General features: G+C 39.5%; 1 protein-coding gene across 4 annotated transcripts in view; it reads left to right on the top strand.

Moving 5' to 3' along the window:
* The window catches only part of LOC149137947 (protein mono-ADP-ribosyltransferase PARP14-like), a 507,224-nt gene that overhangs the window by 43,319 nt on the left and 442,228 nt on the right, over positions 1 to 21,677 (top strand). For all 4 annotated transcript variants that reach the window (XM_089339516.1, XM_089339557.1, XM_089339597.1 and 1 more), the window contains 2 exons: positions 9,315 to 9,551; positions 15,384 to 15,617. In XM_089339516.1, coding sequence (XP_089195642.1) covers positions 9,315 to 9,551; positions 15,384 to 15,617 — 471 coding nt within the window. The remainder of the gene's footprint in view (positions 1 to 9,314; positions 9,552 to 15,383; positions 15,618 to 21,677) is intronic.

The following is a 21,677-nucleotide window of genomic DNA, read 5'->3' as shown; positions in this document are numbered from 1 at the left end:
TTTTACATGCCACTGGCACGAAGGCCAATCAGGCGTAACTGGCAATGGCCACGCTCAAAATAGTGTTTTACGTGCCACCTGCACAGGAGCCAGTCCAGTGGCACTGGCAACGATTTCGCTCGAATGACTTTTCATGTGCCACCGGCACAAGTGCCAGGAATGCGACGCTGCGGAACAAGTGCCAGGAAGGCGATGCTGGTAATAATCATGCTCGAACGGTGGTGCCATCACGATTTTGCTTTGGTTTGCCCCAACAGGTCTTCGCAAGCCGATTTTAGTGTTCGATGAAAGAGACGTTGGCATGGGTGCCAGTCTAAAAATTTAGTTCGATTTCGATTTCAGTTGCCTCAACAGGTCTTCGCAAGCGGAGTTTAGTGTCCAATGAAGGAAAGGTACGCATAAGTGGGCTGGCTACACCCCTGGCAGAGGCCTTGGATTTTGGTCTCACTTGGCTTGCCAGGTCTTCTCACGCACAGCATATTTCCAAAGGTCTCGGTCACAAGTCATTGCCTCGGTGAGGCCTAATGTTCGGAGGTCGTACTTCACCACCTCATCCCAAGTCTTCCTGGGCCTGCCTCTTCCATGGGTTCCCTCAACCTCTAGGGTGTGGCACTTTTTCACACAGCTATCCTCATCCATTCTTGCCACATGTCCATACCAGCACAGTCGTCTCTCTTGCACACCACAACTGATGCTTCTTATGTTCAGCTTTTCTCTCAAGATACTTACACCCTGACGGGTATGCACACTGACATTACACATCCAGCGGAGCATACTGGCTTCATTCCTTCCAAGCTTACGCATGTCCTCAGCAGTCACGGCCCATTTCACTGCCATGTAGCATGGCTGTTCATACACATGCGTCATACAGTCTGCCTTTTACTCTGAGTGAGAGGCCTTTGTTACCAACAGAGGTAAGAGCTCTCTGAACTTTGCCCAGGCTATTCTTATTCTAGCAGCTACACTTTCAGCGCACCCACCCCCATTACTAACTTGGTCACCCAGATAGCGGAAGCTATCAACTACCTCTAGTTTTTCTCCCTGGAATGAGACAGAAGTTGTTTCCTGTTTGTTTACAGTGTTTATTGCACCTGAACATCTGCCATATACAAAAACTAACTTCTTAGTTAACCTGTCTTTGATATTGCTGCACCTCTTATGTGTCCATAGCTTGCACTGGCTGCATCTTATAGAGTTTCTACCGACGTCTTTTCTACATATTGAGCAGGGCCATCTACCTGAAGGGGTTTGTGTTTTTTTCTACCTTCCTACTTATTAGGACTTTGAAGAAATATAATGCAAATGTATTGTTATATATCGAAATTTCTAAATTTCTGGCAGCCAACTGTATGTAGTGACACTAATAAAGACATCTATTCAAAAATCCAGGCAGATTAGTTTGTTAGCACAATAAAATATTCCATTGGCGCAAAACGAGTTAGATCAATGAAATAATGTTAGAGTCATCATTGGTCAGTTTAACATATAGACAAAAAGTCCTCTTGAATTTTATCCATTTTTGTTCAAAAACTAAGGTTTAAGATGCTTCTAGAAACTCCAAGAACCTTCGGTAGAAGGATATAAAAACCAAAAATGTTACGGGATTTTTAGTGATCTTCAAGATGCCACACGAAACTTTGTCACTCAATCACTCATTTTCAACCTTTATGCTATAAGCGAGAAATATCTATTTTGATGTTTCATAATGTCACTTAAGCATTTATGTCATATTAAAATCCTTCCTTTCAATTAGTTAAGGATAACAAACTAGCAAGTGTAAATTAAATAATCTACACTCTCGTAGATTTAATACTAGACATATTTAAATGCCAAATAATATAGGATTTATTTATTAACCGTCTACCTGCATGCCTTTACTGTGTTATGTAAATTATAAAATAAATATTTCTTTATTAGCAAAAAATAAAAGATATTTTAAATGTATAAATATTTTGGAACTTGTCCTTTTAAATCTTCCGTAAGGAATATTGCACATAAAAATTGTATTTGCCAATTTTTGACCGAACAATTCAACACCTTATCGATATCCTCTTCTAAAGTTAAGACATTGATTATAATATCGATAATTTCTTTTTATAGTTTTGTTTGTTAAGAATATAAAGTAAACCCATGCTAGCATGGAAAGCGGACGTTAAACGATGATGATGATGATGATGATGAAGTAACTTTAGACACAATACTTTATTCAATTAAATAGCCTTCTGGAAAAAACTTATATACATTTAACTATGCTAAACATAAAAAAAAGGCATTTAAATGCATAGCCCCATAAAAATAACACATCACAACAAACAATCTTATAAAGACACACTGGCACAAACTCTTCTCTGAATATGAACCTGGATGGTCATTTGAATGGGAACTGCCCTGACGTGAGCCCGCCAAGTCCAGCACCACAGAAAGAATGGACTCAAGAAGAGTATACAGAAGTAATATATGCCTATTACTATGCATTAGGCAAGACATCTGAAGAGAAAGACACCACACACTCTTATCAAATATGGAGAATATGAAATCAAGACAGCAGACTATATTTGGAGGAAAACAAATTAGCAAATGTTAGGAGAGATATCTTCAGAAATAAAAGACTCGCAGATAGTGAAATAACCGCAATGAAGCATGAAGTGGAAAATGACTTAAATATAAGACAGAAAAGAAATGAAGAACCAGACGAAGAGAGCAACTCTCCACGATTCTGAATTAAAAGACTACCATCTGACCAGAACACGAAAACATCTGGAGAAATAAATTGGAATGAACCTGAGAAAGATAACAAGGAAAGTGGTAAAGAAACAGTATTTGAAGACTGCACATTTACTGAAGAACTGAAGCAGAAAATCCTGAATAAGCTTGTGGTTGTAAGATACACTAAAATGCTTGATAGAGAACCATTTCATAGACCCTGAAATACAATCCAAAATAGAAAACAAATTAAAATTGGAAACTATGTAATAAAAGAAATTATACAAGAACTAAACCCAGATCTCACTGAATTTTAAAAAATTTAATTTATGCAGCTGTTAAGACAATTGAAACCAGTTGTATGCCTCTGAAAAAACATGTTGCCATTAGGTATGACTCCTTAATGTATCACCTAATTGACTATACGGGTGACTAGACTATAGCCGACACCGCCATATATTTAAAGCATCTCTGCGGTGATTTCTTATGGGCTGGGGGCTTTCCTTGGCTTTATAGCCTTAATTGCTTTACCTACCAAGATACTGTCAGTTTGGATAGCTGGTTTCTCTGTTGGGTCAACATTTGGCAGACTCTCTTCCTCTCATTCATTCTTTTCATTTAGCAGCCTTTCATAGTAGCATTTCCAAATCTCTCACTTTGCAGCCTCATTAAATGCAAGGGAGCTGTCATCGATGCGGACACATTTCTCTCCTATGAGATCTCAATTCTCTCTCATGCATTGTCTTGCAACATGAAACACCTCAAGTCTTTGGTCCTCTCAATGCAGAACATTGGCACATTTTATTTCTTATCTACTCCTATGGCTAAGTAAACCTGTATCCTAGCTTCTCTTCTGGCAATCTGATATAATTCCCTGCTACCGCCATTCTTTCAGCCTTTCCATACCTGTTTCTTGTCCCTAATGGCCTTGTCAACTCCATTGTTGTTTCACCATCACATTACCTTAGGAAGAGAGGGGACTTTGCACCATCCACAGATCTGGTCAGTGGCCCTCAACAGGTTGTCCCATAGGAACCTCCAGTTGTCTTCCACATTATGTGATGCTATATCCTCCTCTATTTCGTCAAAAGCTTTGAGTAATACGTCTCTAAATCTCTGTCCATTCACAGTATCCTTAAGCTTCCAGACCCTTCTTTTCCATGCTGGATATCTTCTGGGCATCTATTTAGCCCTGATCCTAAAGTCACTAACTACTAACCTATGCTCTGGGGGTGTATTCTTCACCTAGGATGGTTTTGGCATTTATAAGTAGCCATCTTTCCTGTTTCCTGGTGAGGATGTAGTCAATCTGATTAGCGCTTCCACCCAACCGGTAGGTGAATTGGTTACTGGCAGGTTTCTTGAAGTTAGTATTACAGACCATAAAATCATTTGCATCACAGAACTCCAGTATCCTTGTTCCCTCCTCATTCCAGGAACCAAATCTATAGCCATCATAGAAGCCCCCTGCATGTTGTCTAACATGCTCATTGAAGTCACCAGCCACAAAGAGAAGGTCTCTGTCATTTGTCAACAAAGTAGTCTGTAAGAAGGTGTCATAAAATTGGTCTTTCTGTTCATCAGATAGCCCTGGCTGAGGGGCATAAGCCGAGATAATCTGATAAATATATATCTGAGTAACGGATAAAATATATCTGACAAAAAGCTTCGAGGAGAAAACTTTGATCTCCTATCCTCCAAATGAGCTATTATTGCTTTTCTGGGGAAAGTACAGCTCTAGAAAATAAATATTGTATGTTGTGTATTATTGCAATCTCATTGTTTGGAATCAGTTAACAGTAATCTGCATGATGGTGACCTTGTATTATTTACTGAACATTTGAAAAACTTGCCTAATGATATGCAAGCTCGGTTTAATGACCTGCTGAAGTTAAATATACTGTGTTGGGTGACATTTCATTTTGAAGTTAATGTTGCTCTATGTAGGTGTCTGTTTGCAGGAGAATCTCATTGAATTGCAGAGTGATGAAATATTTCAGGCAAGATTTTTAAAGATGGAGAACATAATGTATGGTAAAAAAAAATAACACTGCTACAAAGTATCCACTATTCTGGTGGGGGATGCTTTTCCCTTGTCTTACCTTGTTGGATCTGGTTTCAGCCATGTCACTAACTTACTGTGAAAAGCTCGTAAGCAAATCGACATTGTAGAAAAATGTGATCTTCCATTATCATTGACAACATAAGAGGAGAATATTTTAAAACTAGCAGAGCAGCACCAACCACCAGACTTGCATTAAAGAAATTAACACTAAAGTACTACCTTATATTAAAAAGCACCTTTCGAGCGTGGTCGATGCCAGTGGCACGTAAAAAGCACCATGCGAGCATGGTCGATGCCAGTGGTGCTTGTCTGGCCCCCATGCTGGTGGCAATTAAAAAGAACCATTCAAGCATGGTCAATGCCAGTGCTGCTTGACTGGCGCCAATGCTGGTGGCACGTAAAAAGCACCGACTACTCTCTTGGATTGATTGGCATTAGGAAGAGCATCCAGCTGTAGAAACCTTGCCAGAACAGATTGGGGCCTGGTGCAGCCTTTTGGCTAGCCAGTCCTCAGTCGAACCATCCAACCCATGCCAGCATGGAAAGCAGACGCTAAATGATAATGATGATGATGATATATTTGTATATTTATGACTCATTTTACTTGTGACCATTCATTTTCCATAGAATTTAGTTGTTAAGGAATTGGTTATATACAGTACACAAAATATCTTAGCAATTTTTATATAAGTCCTAATGATCTATATTATAATTGAAAAAGCTGCTTATTAATTAAGTATGTAATAATTATTAAAAGACAAAAAGTACTAAAAGACACAAATGAAATTTTAATGTTGAAGAAAAACTGGTAGTTCTTAAATACAGAGGTCCCTTAATGGTAGTCTTTTAATACAGATGTTACAAAACATTTAAAATGTGTGCTGTGTGGACGTGTAATGACACCTTAGCCCTAACCCTAACCCTAAAATCTAACCCTCCCCTTCATATCATTACATAGATGCATCAGGACTTCTGTATTTAAGTAGTGCTGTGAAACTAACGGTTTTTCTGTGTTCTTGAATGGCTTACAAACATCTTCTACATTGCAATTGTTTTTGTTCCAGGAAACGATCTCAGATCAAGTCACTTGCTATGCAAGTACATCTCCATAATTTTTTTTAATTACTGTGAATAAATGCCACCAATGACCTTCTCAGGCTCTCCAATTTTTTAAATTCTAAACAGAAACAATCAGGGGCAGGGAGTGGAGTCGCAAAGAATTCATAATTTCTTAGAATTTTGTTTTATAGCATATAAATTTATTTATGGGGAGAAAATATTGAAAAGTATCAACACATGTGAGAGTGATAGAGAACGAAACGAGGAGGGTTGTCTTTGGATGTGCTAGAAACAACAGCCAATTTGCCCTTAAATCACTGACTTTTTCCTCTGAAAATATTAACAATTTTTTTGTTTTTTTTTTTGCTGAAAATGCTCTTCCAATGGTTTTGAAGTTTGAAAAAAATATTGGCCAAAACAGGTCTGGTGTGGGATGTTGAGGGAGGGAGGTGTAAAAAAGAGAGTTTTCAAAACATTTTCATACGAATATACCCCTCCCTTAACCCCATCATTTCGAAGGCTGTGGCTTAAAAAAAAATGGGGAAAATGCCTGAAAAAATTTTCCCCACAAATTTCTTTATAATTGTAATCTCTGCCGTTTGAAAGGGATTTGTATAAAATTTCATTAAAAGATACCCATCTTCATGAAAGTTATGAGGGAAAAAAGTCAGACTGTGAATCTTCTGAAACTCCTCTTTCCATCCCTTCAGAAAAATTATTTCCCATAAATCCCTATATACTTTGAAGCCACAACATCTATGCAGTATTTGTAGAAAATTTTATTAAAACACATCCATTTTTCTGAATGTCATGAGGCAACAAAGTCGAGGGCATATACATCTGTAGTAATGCTTTTTTTATTTATACAATTTTTTTTCATTCTTTGTTTGCAATGTTTTCTCTCTCACTCTCTCTCTCTCTCACACACACTGCAAGGCTTATAGATGGGCTACTGAATTGAAATCTGTATGTTGCTTTGAGGGGAAGGGAAGGTAAAACTTGATAAAGTGCTCTTCCTTTTGTTGTTGGACTACCGTGATGTTTGTTTAGAAACGAGAGATTATGGCTGTGATAAAATAATGAAAGCAATATTTGCTAAGCAAGGGAGCACTTATACAAAGGAATAATTAGACGTAAAATATAAAAATTATTAGAATTGGGAATCAAATGTGAACATGTTATTAAGGGTTAAGCAGAAAACCATCTGGAGGGTGGTCTTTCTGCTAGTATTTAATTATAAAAACACAATAGGATTTTTTCAATATCAAATGAGTATGGTGGTGGTGGTGGTGGTGGTGGAGTGAAATAGGAATCAAAGTGCAGCCATGGTAGTAGGCCAGAAATCGATCAATATCCATGAAAGACGGGCCATCAGGGACAAACCCAGCAACCTCACAGTGGATACTTTGTGAGATGAATGCCGGACAAAAAGCGAAACCTGGCAAAAAGTGGAGGGTCTCAGAATCAATGACCATCCAGACAGTATTCCTTTATTATCATTAATAACAGCATTGTTATTGTCACATCGTTGTACACTGTGCTACTGGTCCATGATAGTAGCAGTAATGATAATGTGTACCCACCGAGACCAGAGAAGATAGAGAGGTCCCCTTTATTGGGTTAGGTCTACGACAACAGGAGGAAGGTCTCCTTTGCCTTAGAGATGGTGCCTTTTGGTTGTAACACCACAGTCCCTCTTTATGAGTGAAATGCCAAATAAAGATTATCATCACAACACTGAATCCCCAAGAAAAAGCCTTTTGTGTCCTACTGTACATCGAGGTGGACTTGGTCATTTATTCGACAGAATGGCAATAGGGCCATAACGGAATGTTATGACAGAAGAGAGTCTACCAAACTAGGATACAGGAAATGGAGGCATAAAATATGGATAGAGAAACACATGTTCCCTCTCTCAGAATATTGGTTTGTGAAATCCTTTTTAAATCAAAGTCTCCAGCTAACTTATGCTAGCATGAACAAGTGTGTGTGTGTGTGGGAGGATGGATGGAAGCTGCAGTCCTGGATCAAGAAAAAAGTCCAGGATTAGACACCTGGCATTTGGAATGTCATCTGGCATTCACTGCCAATCAAGTATTGTGGTCATGGAAGTTCTATGTTAGCAATATATAGAAATATATTGGCGGGTTAAAGCAATGACATTCTCAGGAAAACATTAGGCGTTGACAAGGACGAACCAGATGGTCTGCTTTGGAGGACTTTCAGGCCAGGAATTAACATAGGTAGTTTCCAGAAACTCTTGGTCTGGCTACTGCATGAGCAGTGCTGGCATAAACTCTATGGATGGGACTGGCTGAGATGCCCTCATACAGTGTCCAAGCATTTCTGATCTGCAGAGTCATGTTGAACAGCTGTTGACACATGTAGGAAGGATCTGACTATGAGTTGAGTCTGTTTTGAGGATTGCCCCATCACTGACCTTTAACAAAGCAGGGCAGATGATGTTTCTCTCCCTAGAGGCTACGGTGAAAGGGGTTGTGTGGTGGACGAGGTTGAAAAAATTCAGGAAAGACACCTTCCACTTCGGTCAAGACCTCATCACTTTTTTTTAAAAGTTCCACTCGGAAAAGAAAGTGAGGGTGCAGAGGGAAGGTGGCCGACTGGTAAGAATGATGAGGGTGAATGGAGTTCCTTTAAGCATGCACCTGGTGAGTGGAGAACAACAGTGGGGTGAGGGATCGTGCCCTTCATGGTCAAGGTGATCCTGGATCTGTGGGGTTCATTGATTGATGCTTTCTTTCCCTTCAGCCTTTATGTGACACCCCCTCCACCACACACAGATTGTAAAATGTCCTAGTAATGCCCCTGCCCTTCACTTATGCTCCTGTGGCAAATTAAAGAAATCATCATCAACATCATCATCATCATCAACATAATTATTACTTGCTATATTAATCAGCAGGGATGTTGTCTTGATGTTTAATGACAACAGGTCACCTCAAATCTGAAGAACCTTTCTCTATTTACATAATGGTCTGATAGTTATAAAGCTTTTTATTGAGTACTGCCTCCTCCAAGTATTGCCTTTTGGTCATACCTCTCAAACACAAACACACACACAAACACACACACACACACACACATCTTGTGATGCCCACAGTTTCTCTCTTCCAAATATCAGTCACAAGGCCCTGGTCATCTTGAGGCTGTGGTAGAAGATACTTGCTCAAGGTGCTGTTGGACAGTGGGATTGAACTAGAACCAGGAATTGTACAGGGAACCTCATAATCCTCTCGGCTATAGAGTAAACAAAAGGGCCTCTAAGTGATGACTTGATCTGCTAGAAAAGGCAGTTAAATCTTCTTCATGTAACACCTAACATCTTAAACAAGGAAGGACACTTGGGGGTGTTTATGGTCAGAATGTGTCTGACCTGGTTTTACACTTCAACACCAGTACAACCATGCCCTCCACTCATAAATAATGACATTATATTCTCAATTTCTTCTGCTATTTTGATTTTCAGATGCAGAAAATGTTGTCCAAAGGAAGGTCCATAATATAAACAAATTTGACCTTCGTGTGAACTGGTATAAAGATCTAGTTTGGCAAGAAGATGCTATGATTGTGTCAAATGGCCACAAAGACATGTCTGAAAAGATGTTAATTGATCTTTTGGAAGAGAAAGGAAAATTAGATATTGTATATGTCTCTCCTGGAAGAAAACCTGGAACTTTTCTTGTGTATTGCCAAAATGAAATTGGTAAGTTTCTTCAAGTTTAATTTGTTCTGATAAAGATTTCTTGAATTTTGTTTTGTTAATAGGATTGGTATATCTTTTATGTTTTAATTGTTTTAGTCTAATGAGTCAGGCCATGCTGGGGCACCACCTTGAAGGTCTTTTTGTGTCAAATGAATCGACTCCAGTGCTTCTCACTTTTTTAAAGCCTGGTAACTTATTTTATCGCTCCATTTTGTTGATCAGCTAAGTTACAGGAACATAAACTCACTAACACCAGTCATCAAGCAGTGGCAGGTAACAAACAGACACAAAGACACACACTGGGCTTCTTTCAGTTTCCGTCTACCAAATCCACTCACAATACCTTGGTCGAACTGAGGTTACAGTAGAAGATTCTCACCCAACGTGCCCCGCAGTGGGAATGAATCAAGCATTATGCATATTTATTGTTATGGAGAAAATAGTAATAATAATAATAATAATAATAATAATAATAGAACACCCCTCCCACGTGACAAGTGGTACATGCTAGTTGTTGCAAATACTGTGATGTGTTGAGAAGTCGGCAAGGCTGGTCATAGACAGTCATGCCTTTACTTGTCTAGCTAACTATACTGCTTTACCGAAGTGGACGTCATAACACTGCAATGTTGGAGTACAACGGTGGCAATGAGGAATTAACAAACTCTCACGGAGTTATGAAACTCACAAATGACTTTTGTGTTTGAAAGAATTGTTGGCCAGTTTGCTTGAGTTGCAAAAACAACAACAACTGCAAGAACTGCAAGAACAATAACAAAAACAATTACTATTACAGCAACAAATGCTACAATTAAAGAACAGTAAGTCATTGAAAAATGCTGAAACGATGTTCTCGCCAGATTATGTTGCAAACTCGGTAATGGAATTTAAGTATGAGCCAGATGAAGGAGTTACCTTCAAGGCCTACTGTAGAAAATATGAACAGATCTTCAATAAAGAGGGCAAAGATTGGGACAACAATATGAAAACAATTCTAATCTTAAGAAAACTGTCAGCAAGAGAAAATGAGCATTACAGCAACTATCGTACTTCTGAAGAAACCTTCTGACATAAACTTTAAAAATATAATAGACATATTTTGTAAAATTTTTAGCAATAAGAGCTCGTTGTTTGATGCATGGTGGAAATGTTTGATCCTAGAACAACCAGGAGGATTACATCATATATGCTGGTTGAGTTAATAGGGAAAGTGAAAAGTTCAAGCTGGACAGATTAGCAGCAGACATGTTCAAGTGCCTGATATTTACTCGGGAACTAACTGTAGAAAATGATGCAGAAGTAAGAACAAGAATTCTCGCTAAGCTGGAACAAAACCAAGCTGTAACCTTACAAGAGTCAGAAGAATGTAAAAGAACAGTAAATTTAAGACACAACACAGAATTGAACATAATGATTGCTCCCAAGTGAAACAAGTGTGAAACAGGCAGACTAGAAATCATGTGTGTACTAAAATACAGAACAAACAGGGTGAAAATCAGGAAATGGAATGTTTCCGTTGTCGAAAAATTGGATACTAGGACAGGTAAAGAAGGAAATTGAAAGACTCGAAAGTCTAAGAATAATCAAGAAGACAGACCACTTAGATTGGTCAGCACCTACTTTCTATGTAAAAAAGAAAAATAATAAGTTCAGAGTTTGTACAGATTTTTCAATGGGGTTGAAGGATTGCTTCATCTCACATAACTACCTATTGCCAAGTCCTGATGAAGTGTTTGCAAAATTAAATGGAGGGAAATTCTCCTCAAAATTAAAACTCTTGGAGGCATTTTTAGGATTAGTAAATTACTATCAAATTTATATTTCCGATATACACAATGTAAAGGCCCCACAAAATGATTTGTTAAAGAAAAATTTGAAATGGTGCAGAACTGATAAACGCCAGAAGGCATTTTGACAAATTAAAAGACATTTTAACATCAAACTTATTGTTAAGGCATTTTGATTTGAAGCTGGATATTATATTGGCTACAGATGTGAATGATTACAGTGTAGGAGCAGTGATTCTGTACAAATATGATGATGGGAGTAAAAGGGCTATAGCCCATGTGTCACAATTGTTATTACCACCTGAAAGGAACTATAGTCAGATAGAAAAAGAAGCATTAGCAATTATATTCAGTGTGAAAAAATTCCATAGATTTATTCATGGAAGAAGTTTTTCTCTTCAAATGGATCATTGCCCACTACTGTCAATATATAGTTCTAAAAAAGGAATATCAACACACTCAGGGAATAGATAACAGCAGTGGGGCACCACATAATGGAAATATGGCTACAAAATGGAATATTTACCATGAAAAAACTAGGGAATATGGATGGTTTGTCAAGAACGACACCAAAACACTGTGAGCCATTTAACAGCAGAAGAAGAAATAAAAAATGTATTGTGGGATTGTCAAGTGAATTACCAGTGACACTAGAAGACATAAAATGAAATGTGGAAATGAACAAATTCATGACAGAAATGAAAAGAATACAGTAGACAGGAAAAGTAAATAGGAACAGAATTGGTGTGAAAAAAAAGCAAGACGTGAACCTATACTCAATTTGTGATGGTGTACTGATGTATGCCCAGAGAGTAGTAATACCAGAAACACTGCAAAAGAAAATGTTGAGGGAATTCTATGTTGGACATCCTGGTATTTCAAGGATGAAAATTTTAATGTATAGCTACGTGTACTGGCCAAAAATTGATAGAGTGTTATGGTGAGAATCATGACACCCCCTGTGAGAATGGACTAGCCAAACTCATAAAAGTAGCAGCGTGTTTGCCTGAGAAATCGCAGGAAGTCAAAAGGTGTCGTTCATGAGTTTGTTGAGTCACAGGAAATTCTTGAGAAGTTGTTATGGTTCGTTAAGAGTTGTTTTGGATTGGTTACATTTGTTGACAGAGTATTTGGGAATACATCAAGTGGAGACAGTTGGTGCCTTACCCTGTTCTGTCGTGTTGTATATCACACGGTTATTAGTGCACAACAGTAAGGTGACATGTACAGAAACCATGCTAGAATATAGAGAAATTGAAAATTTAGTGAAAGGTTGCAGAGGATGTGACCTATCAGCAAAATTACTGATGATAAAAAGTGAGCCTTGGCCAAAAGTAGATGTTCCCTGGTCAAGATTACACATTGATTTTACTGGTCCCTTAAACGGTTCACACTACTTAATGGCAGTAAATAGATTCTTTAAATGGCCAGAAATTCGTAAGTGTAAAAAGCCAACCCCCTCAACTACAACAAACTTTCTACATGAGCTGTTGGTGTGGTATGGCATTCCAGACATGATAGTGTCTGACAATGGAATGCAATTTGTGTCTTTCAAGTTTAAAAAGTTTTGTAAAACCTTCATAGAACATGTAACCTTGGTGCCATTGAACATGTAAGTATGGTGCCATGCCCTCCCAGATTTAACAAACAAGCAGAATGCTTTGCTGATACATTCAAGAGAGCTTTAAAAACATTGAATAAGGAAGTCAAGGACGAGGTGGCTCTACAACAATTCTTAAGAGTATACCATGTGACATCAGATCCAAACACACCAGTAGGTATGTCACCAGTGGAACTGGTGTTTGTGAGGAAAATAAAATCAGTCTTTGACAAATTACCATCTGACAAGAAAAGGAAAATTGCAATGGATAATACAGCAAGATATTTCAAAATTGGTGAAAATGTATTTGTTAGGGCATATAAGAATGGAAATCAAAGTTGGGAAGATGGCGTGATTACCAAACGCATTGGAAAAATGCTATATTTGGTAAAAGGAAGAAAAGGGGTATACAAGAGACATGGGAATCAACTAAAAAACAGATTCGCTGAGAATGAACCCGAGAGAATGGAAGAACCAATAGAATGGTTATATGATACTTTTCAAGTACCAATGCCACGACAAATAATTGAACCCAGATACTTGTGCATCAGGGTTCAATATAGGGAGTTCCTGGAAGTGGCTACCAAATGCAAAAAAATATTAAATGTGTAACTGTATGAAAAAATAAAACTCAAAAAAGGTAGGTGGAGTGATGTAAAAATGATTGTTAATAAAAAGAAATAAAATTACATTCCCTAAGATAATAAAATAGAAAACATAAAAAGGGAGATGTTATGAGGGATAATGACAATAATGGAACACCCCTCCCTCATGATGAGTGGTATGTGCTAGTCGTTACAGATACTGTGACATCAAGCAGTTGAAGTAGTCAGTCATAGATAGTCCTGTCTTTACTTGTCCAACTAACTATACTACTGTATCGGAGGGGATGTTATAACAGTCTAACATTGGTTTACAACATTTATTCAGATTGTTTTGAATTAACAATGCATTATCTCATAGCTTTGAGATATTGATGAGCTAACTGTTCATTTTCAGAATGACATTGTGGGGTTGGTGTGAGAGGCCAGATATGGTTTGTTTCAATGCTCAAGGATTAAACATTTCTTAATATCTTCTGGATTCTTTATATTACCAAAAAGTCCAAAGTAAAAAGTGAGAGCAGCAAGTATATTTAACACACGGTTTTTGGATTTGGTTACTGTCAATAAATATAGAAATGAAAGAAGGTGGCCAGCTGGTTGAAATGTTAGCATGCCGGACAAAATGCTTTGCTGCATTTCATCTGTCTGCATGCTCGAGTTCAAATTCTGTTGAGAACAACTTTGCCTTTCATCCTTTCAGGGTTCAAGAAATAAGTACCAGTTGAATACTGGGGTCAATGCAATCAACTAACTCTTCCCTCCAAATTGCTGGTTTTATATACTGGAATGGTCATGGCTAGATTGTCTTTCATCATAAATCTGCTCAATCAAATTTTGTTTCTTATATTTTACACTTTATTTATCCCTAAATAGAAATACCTTTTACGTTTAAGGATCAGTAAACATTAACTAAAGGATTAGTTAATCATCATCACCATCATCTTGATCATCATCACCGTTTTAACGTCTGCTTTTCCATGCTTGCATGGGTTGGACAAAATTTGATGAGTTGGATTTTCTACAGCTGGATGCCCTTCTTGTTGCCAACCCTCACCTATTTCCAAGTAAGGCAATGTTTCCCAGTGACCAGACATGTTTTAAGGAAGACTGGAAATGAAGGACACTGCTTGTATGACAGGGACAGTCGTTTACAACAAGCATGTGAGGCCAAGGCATGGAGACAGTAACATACTCATAAGGCTTTGGTCATCCCAAGGCATTTGTTCAAAGTGCTACACGGTGGGATTGAACTGAAAATCATATGGCTGGGAAGCAACCTTCTTACCACACAGCCACACCTGTGCCTATATGGAGTTATTAAATAATTGGAACTGCATTTTAATGCTGAAATCTCCAAATTTGTAGAATTCTCAAAATCATTTAAATGTAAAATGTGCTAAAATGTCAGTAAATTGACTTCAATTTGATTCTTTTACCAAAATTTAATCTATCTCCATGTGTTTGTTGCTTGCTGGACTTGCTATTATAGCAGTGAAGGAGAGGGAGAGGGAGGAAGGGAGAGAGGGGGGAAGGAAGAATCTATGTACTTCAGGGAAGAGTATCACATCTCTTTTTTTTCCTTAGTTTTTGAGTCAGAAAGTTTTTATTTTCTTTCAGTAGAAGATAAAAAATGAGAAGAGCATCCATGTTTTATCATAGGATACTTTATTATTATTACCAGAATATCTGTTGATGGTTCCATTTCAGCTTTATTAAACCTCATCAGCACATTCAAGTTATTAAAGTTTCTTTTTGCCATATTTTTAAATTAGTGCATCTAAAGTCATTTAAGAGTTGAAATTAATCTGTTATTTATTTCCATTCACTGTATTCATTGCAGATTTTGAGTATGTTCAAAAGCTGTGCCAAAAAAACCCCTTGAAAGGAAATCCACTGAAAGTGGATACAATTGAGGAAATAAACAGTGTTCAAGTGAAAACAGTTTCTTCAAATGTCAGCTCTGAGAGTCTTGAAAGCTATTTTGGAAACAGAAAAAAAAGTTCTGGTGGCGATATTTCTTCAATACGACAAGAGACCAATGGTACTTACATTGTAAGTTTTAAAGAGGCGTGTGGTAAGTAATTCTGTTTCTTCTCTCTTTATCAAGTCTACCTATCAGAAGCAGTTATTATCATTCTTTTAATTCAGGTTTTGTTGGAACTCCTGGAGGCTTGCTATCCACAGCCTACAGTACCATGGTATCTGTTCTGTTTAGCCTGATGGTAATGGCTGTGACAAGGAGGCAGACTTTTGGCAACAGCTCTACTTGGCAATCTGTTCTCATTTCCTCTTAATACTCGTCTGATACTGTCCCCAGGGCCCCAATAATAATGAGTACTATCTCCATCTTTCACAGTCAAACATATCTAAGAGGATTGTCTACTTGTTCACCGAACTAATTGTGGGTCAAAGGCGTATGCAACATCAGTTATAGAGCACATGTGGTTCACCTTGTCCACAACGACTAGGCCTGGTTTGTTCTACTCAAGCACTTGGCCCATTCTGCATTGAAAAATCCCACAAGATTTTACAGGTCTTAAGACTCTGTGATTCTCTGTGGTTTGTGTTTGTACCATGTTTTGCTTCTCTCTAACCCCGACTTTCCTCACACTCTCCAATGCAGCACTTTTGAAACCTCATCATGTCACCACAACTCATATTGGTTTCGGGCAAGTCGAGGGCACATCCTCAACCAAACAACACCACACACACAACAACAACAGGAGTTACAGCAGCAGCAAATACAAAGTAAAGACAATACCATTACAAAGTAGATGGCACCTAACTCAAAAATGCAGATCTCATGAATGACATGAAATCACACGCCAACATAACAGAAGAAGATTTTGTTACACCCACAATCTCTCTACCTACACACATGCAAATCGTTCAAACAACACATACCTAAAAACCCTATTTCCACAAAAAGTTTTCAAAGAATTATCACCAAGAGAATACTTGGTAATTTGCTGGAGCAAACAACCCAATCCATCGGGGTGGGGGTGGGAGTGGGGAGACAACCTGCCCCTCCAAACAAAACCAAGTAAGTTTTTTTTTTCTTTCCCATTATTTTTCCAACAATATTGTCACATTCAGAATAGGCACTGTGAATGCATGTGACTTAGGGGTCACCTCGGAAGCAGGGTCACCTGCTCAACAACCTCAGGGCACTAAATGTTGATGTGGTGGCCATTAATGAAACCAGAATATCTGAGTCATAAGACTTCCAACCCATTCACGATGACTATGAGGTGTATGCATCTCCAATTCATCTGGGAATAAGAAGTGGAGTGACAATGTTGCTTTGGAAAAATCTGGATCTTGTGATACTGACCATTTTCCTGGACCTGGAAGATAAGTCAATGGTGCTGGATAAAATCAGCAATGAAGGACATACTTTCAGGCTTGTTGCCTGACAAGGGTGGGATCACCAGATTTCTTCAGACATCTGGAAACTTTTCTGGAAACATCCCACTCTTTAGTGTTAGTTGGAGATTGGAATGGAATTTTAAATGTATGGTGGGACTGTGTGGGTTTAGTAGATAGGAGAGGAGGGTATCAAGTGGAATTCACTGATGTGCCAGTATGGTCTTGGTCTAACCACAACGGGTCTTCCAGATCGTATCTCAATAGGGTAGAGAAGAAGATAGGGATAGCATAGGTTGTCCACAATTGAAAGTAGTTGACTACACAGACCACAAATTCGGGATCTGTACAGTTGACTTAGATTGGTTTCATAGACAGGGATTCGGGTACTGGAAGCTAAATGCTTCATTGCTGATGTGCAGAGATTTCAGAGACTGGATTAGCAAACTAATTAAGTGGGTATTGAAAGGGTCAATTGCCAGCAATAAATGGCGGTTCATGGGCAGTTAGTGTAGAATTGATAAAGTTTAGCAAAGGATTAGCATCATCATCATCATCGTTTAACATCCGTTTCCCATGCTGGCATGGTTTGGACGGTTCGACTGGGGTCTGGAAAGCCAGGAGGCTGCACCAGGCCCCAATCTGATCTGGCAGTGTTTCTACAGCTGGATGCCCTTCCTAATGCCAACACTCCAAGAGTGTAGTGGGCGATTTTTTTACATGCCACCAGCACAGGGGCCAGAGGGGGCTGGCAACGACCACGATTGGTTGGTGCTTTTTATGTGCCACCAGCACGGGGATTACAATTACAATTTCCATTTGATTTTGGTTTTGATGTACTTGACTCAATAGGTCTCCTCAAGTACAGCATGTAGCCCTATGATCCAAGGTACTTTTGAGTGGGCTGGTTATGCGAAACTGGTGTAGGTTACAGTCATGAACTCACTTTATTTGCTGGGTCTTCCCAGTCACAGCATATCTCCAGAGGTCTCGGTCTTTCATCATTGCCTCTGTGAGGCCTAATATTCAAAAGTCATGCTTCACCACCTCATCCCATGTCTTCCTGGGTCTCCCTCTACCCCAGATTCCTTCAATGGTACTTCTTCACACAGCTCTCCTCATCCATCCGTAGTACATGACCATATTAGTGCAAACATCTCTCTTGCACACCACATCTGATGCTTCTTATGTCTAATATTTCTCTCAGGGTGCTCACACTCTGTCTTGTTTGCACACTAACATTATACATCCAGCAGATCATACTAGCTTCATTTCTTTTGAGCTTACGCATGTCCTCAGCAGTCACGGCCCATTTTTCACTGCAGTGAAGCATGACTGTTCACACACATGCATCATACAATCTACCTTTCACTCTCAGTGAGAGGCCCTTTGTCACCAGTAGGGGTAGAAGCTTTCTGAACTTTGCTCAGGCTATTCTTATTCTAGTGATAACACTCTCTGAGCATTCACCCCCACTATTGACTTGGTCCCCTAGGTAGCGGAAGCTATCAACAACTTCTAGTTTCTCCCCCTGGCATGTGATGGAATCTGTTTTCTGAGCATCTGTGGTGTTTATTGCACCTGTGCATCTGCCACACACAAAAGCTATCTTCCTTTGATATTGCTGCACCTCTTATGTGTCCATAGCTTACACTGGGTACAACTTATGGAGGTTCTACCTACACCTTTTCTACAGATTGAGCAGGGCCATCTACCTGAGGGAGTGTGTGATATGTTCGTCTTCCTACTTACCAGCAGTAGAGAGAAAAAGAGTAGAGGCAGAGCTAGTAAAGAAGTTAGACGAGGCTTTTGGAAAACAAATCACGACTCATGTGCTCGTAATGAGATTGGTGCTCAACCAATTCTACAATGTGAAACACAAATATTGCATTGTCAGAGCTAAGGCCCATGATCTTAGACATGGACAGACAAAAGCCATTCATTGGGCGTGAGTGGCAGAGGCATGGCGTGGAAATAAATCCACAATCCGATCTTTACCAGACCATGGTAGGCAACTGGTAATTGGTCTGAAACAGACGTGAACAACTTTTCAACTGTGCAGGAGTAGCAGTGAGGTGGGTCATGGGAAGGACTTCACCTCCTACCTCAGTGGACTGCTGTGGCTCTCCGCGACAGAGGCAAAACATTACAAAAGGCCAATAAGTGCTTCTGAAATACAAGAAGCAATGGCTAGCTGCACAAGGGGTAAAACTGCCTGATTTGAATGGTCTGCCCTACGAGCTTTATGCTTGCATGCCAACTTGTTGAGCAATCTGACCAAGGGGGATTGTATTGATAACTTTGGGCCCATAACTCTACTGAATGCAGAGTTCAAAATGGTGGCCAAGGTATTAGCTATGAGGTTGGTGCTTGTCATCGGTGATCTAGTAGAGGAGGTGTAGACATGCGCCATCCTGGAAAGTTCAATCCATGACACCTCCACTTTATGCGATACATCACAGAGAAAGTGAGTAAAGAGCCTAGGGGAGGTCCTGATCAGTTCAGGACAATCTGAAGGAGCTGGTTTCAGGTCTGTATTCAAGGATCACTGCAATGCACAGTGACATATATGCAGTAGTCAGAGCGAGTGGTTACCTCTTAGAAACATTCAACATCATGTTCTTGGTCCACCAAAGTTGCCTTTCTCCTCCCCATTGTATATACTGACTCTCAAGTCACTTCTACATGAACTGGAGATGTTGAGGGGCATCCCGCTTGACTTAGGATGGGGGAGATACATGTCAGCACGTGCTGACAATCTCATAGTAGTGATGACAAAAAATAAACACATCAAGATAACTGGCTCCACTCTCAGGGACTACGAGACGAGGTGGTATCAGGAACGAAGATTAACCAGAAAAAGTCAGCGGGATTGTAATTTGACAGGTGAGGAAGCGAGTTAATGCTGTACAACTGCATCATTGAGCCCTGGATGGATGGACTAGTTAAATTGCCCAGTGTCAGGTTTGGACTGGACATCAGATAGACCAAAACTGGCATGAGGTAACTAGAAGGGTGACTATTCTCACCTGGAAGTGAGCCAAGAGGAAGCTATCCTTGAAAGGTTGGGCAAAGTTGACGAATGCATGCATTGCATAGTTTACCTACAACTGTCCTCATCCATATGCAACACCTGACAATACCAGCACAGTTGTCTCTATTGTACACCACATCTGATGCTTCTTAGGTCCAACTTTTCTTTCAGGGTGCTTACACTCTGTCGTGTATGCACACTGACGTTACACATCCATCAGAGCATACTAGCTTCATTTCTTTCAAGCCTACACATGTCCTCAGCAGTCATTTCGCTGCCGTGTAGCATGACTGTTCACACACATGCATCATACAGTCTACCTTTCACTTTGAGTGGGAGGCCCTTTGTTACCAGAAGAGGTAGGAGCTCTCTGAACTTTGCCCAGGCTATTCTTATTCTAACAGCTACACTCTCAGAGCATCCACCCCAACTACTGACTTGGTCACCTTGGTAACAGAAGCTATCAACTACTTCTAGTTTTTCCCGCTGGCATATGACAGAGTCTGGTTTCTATATATCTTCAGTGTTTATTGCCTCCGTGCATTTGCCACACACAAAGACTATCTTCCTAGTTAAGCTTCCTTTGATGTTGCTGCACCTCTTATGTGTCCATAGTTTACATCGGGTACTTCTTATGGAGTTTCTACCTACGCCTTTCCTACAAATTGAGCAGGGCCATCTACCTGAAGGGATTTGTGATCTGTCTGCCTTCCTTCTTACTAAGACGTTGGTTTTTGCTAGGTTGACTCTAAAGCCCTCTGATTCTAAACCTTACTTCCACAACTAAAACTTCTCCTCTAGTTTTGATAGTGACTCAGCTACTAGAGCAAGGTCATCAGCATAGTGGAGCTCCCAGAGACATCCTGTCTTCAATTCCTGTTATTGCTGGAGGACTATGAGGAATAATTTGTGGCTGAGGACTGATCCTTGGTGGACTCCTACTTCTACCCAGAATTCTTCATTATACTCATTGCCAACCTTCACTTTACTGATAGCATCCCTGTACATGGCATTTACAGCTCTCAAAAACCCCTCGTCTATCCCTAGTTTCTGCATTGACCATCAGACAAGGGATAGGGAGACTTTGTCAAAGACTTTCTTTTTGTGAACGAAAGCCAAGTACAGAGGTTTATCTTTGGCTAGGTATTTCTCCTGCTGCTGTCTAACCAGAACTATAACGTCAGTGGTGTGTCTCCCTGGCACAAACCCAAACTACATCTCATCTAAACTCTCTCCCTAATTAGTTCGGCTATGTTCCTCTCTGGGACTTTCAGCACCTGATCCAGCATGTTGATACCCCTGTAATTATTTCTATCTAATGCATCACCTTTACCTTTATGGCAGTTGATTATGGTGCTGCTACACCAGTCATTGGGTATGACTCCTTCATGTACCACTTGGTTGGCTATGCAGATGACTGGAATATAGCCTACACTGCCAGATATTTTGAGCATCTCTGCAGTGATTCCTGATAGACCAGGGGATTTCCTTGTCTTCATACCCTTAATTGCTTTATCTACCAAGGTATTGTCAATTCAGATAGCTGGTCCCTCTGTTGGGTTGATATTTCTCCAAGTCTCTCTTTGCAGCCTCATTTAGTGCAAGTGAACCATCATCCATGCAGACACATTTCTCTCCCACGACATTTTGATTCTCTCTCACGCACTGTCTTGCAACTCGAAACACTTCAAGTGTTTGGTCCTCACAACACAGAACATTGGCAATTTGTTTCTT

This window comes from Octopus bimaculoides, chromosome 1, assembly GCF_046866305.1.
Source record: "Octopus bimaculoides isolate indiv1 chromosome 1, ASM4686630v1, whole genome shotgun sequence".
NCBI lineage: Eukaryota > Metazoa > Mollusca > Cephalopoda > Octopoda > Octopodidae > Octopus > Octopus bimaculoides.
Note: the sequence above shows the minus strand (reverse complement) of the source record. Positions and strands in the feature narration are given on the sequence as shown.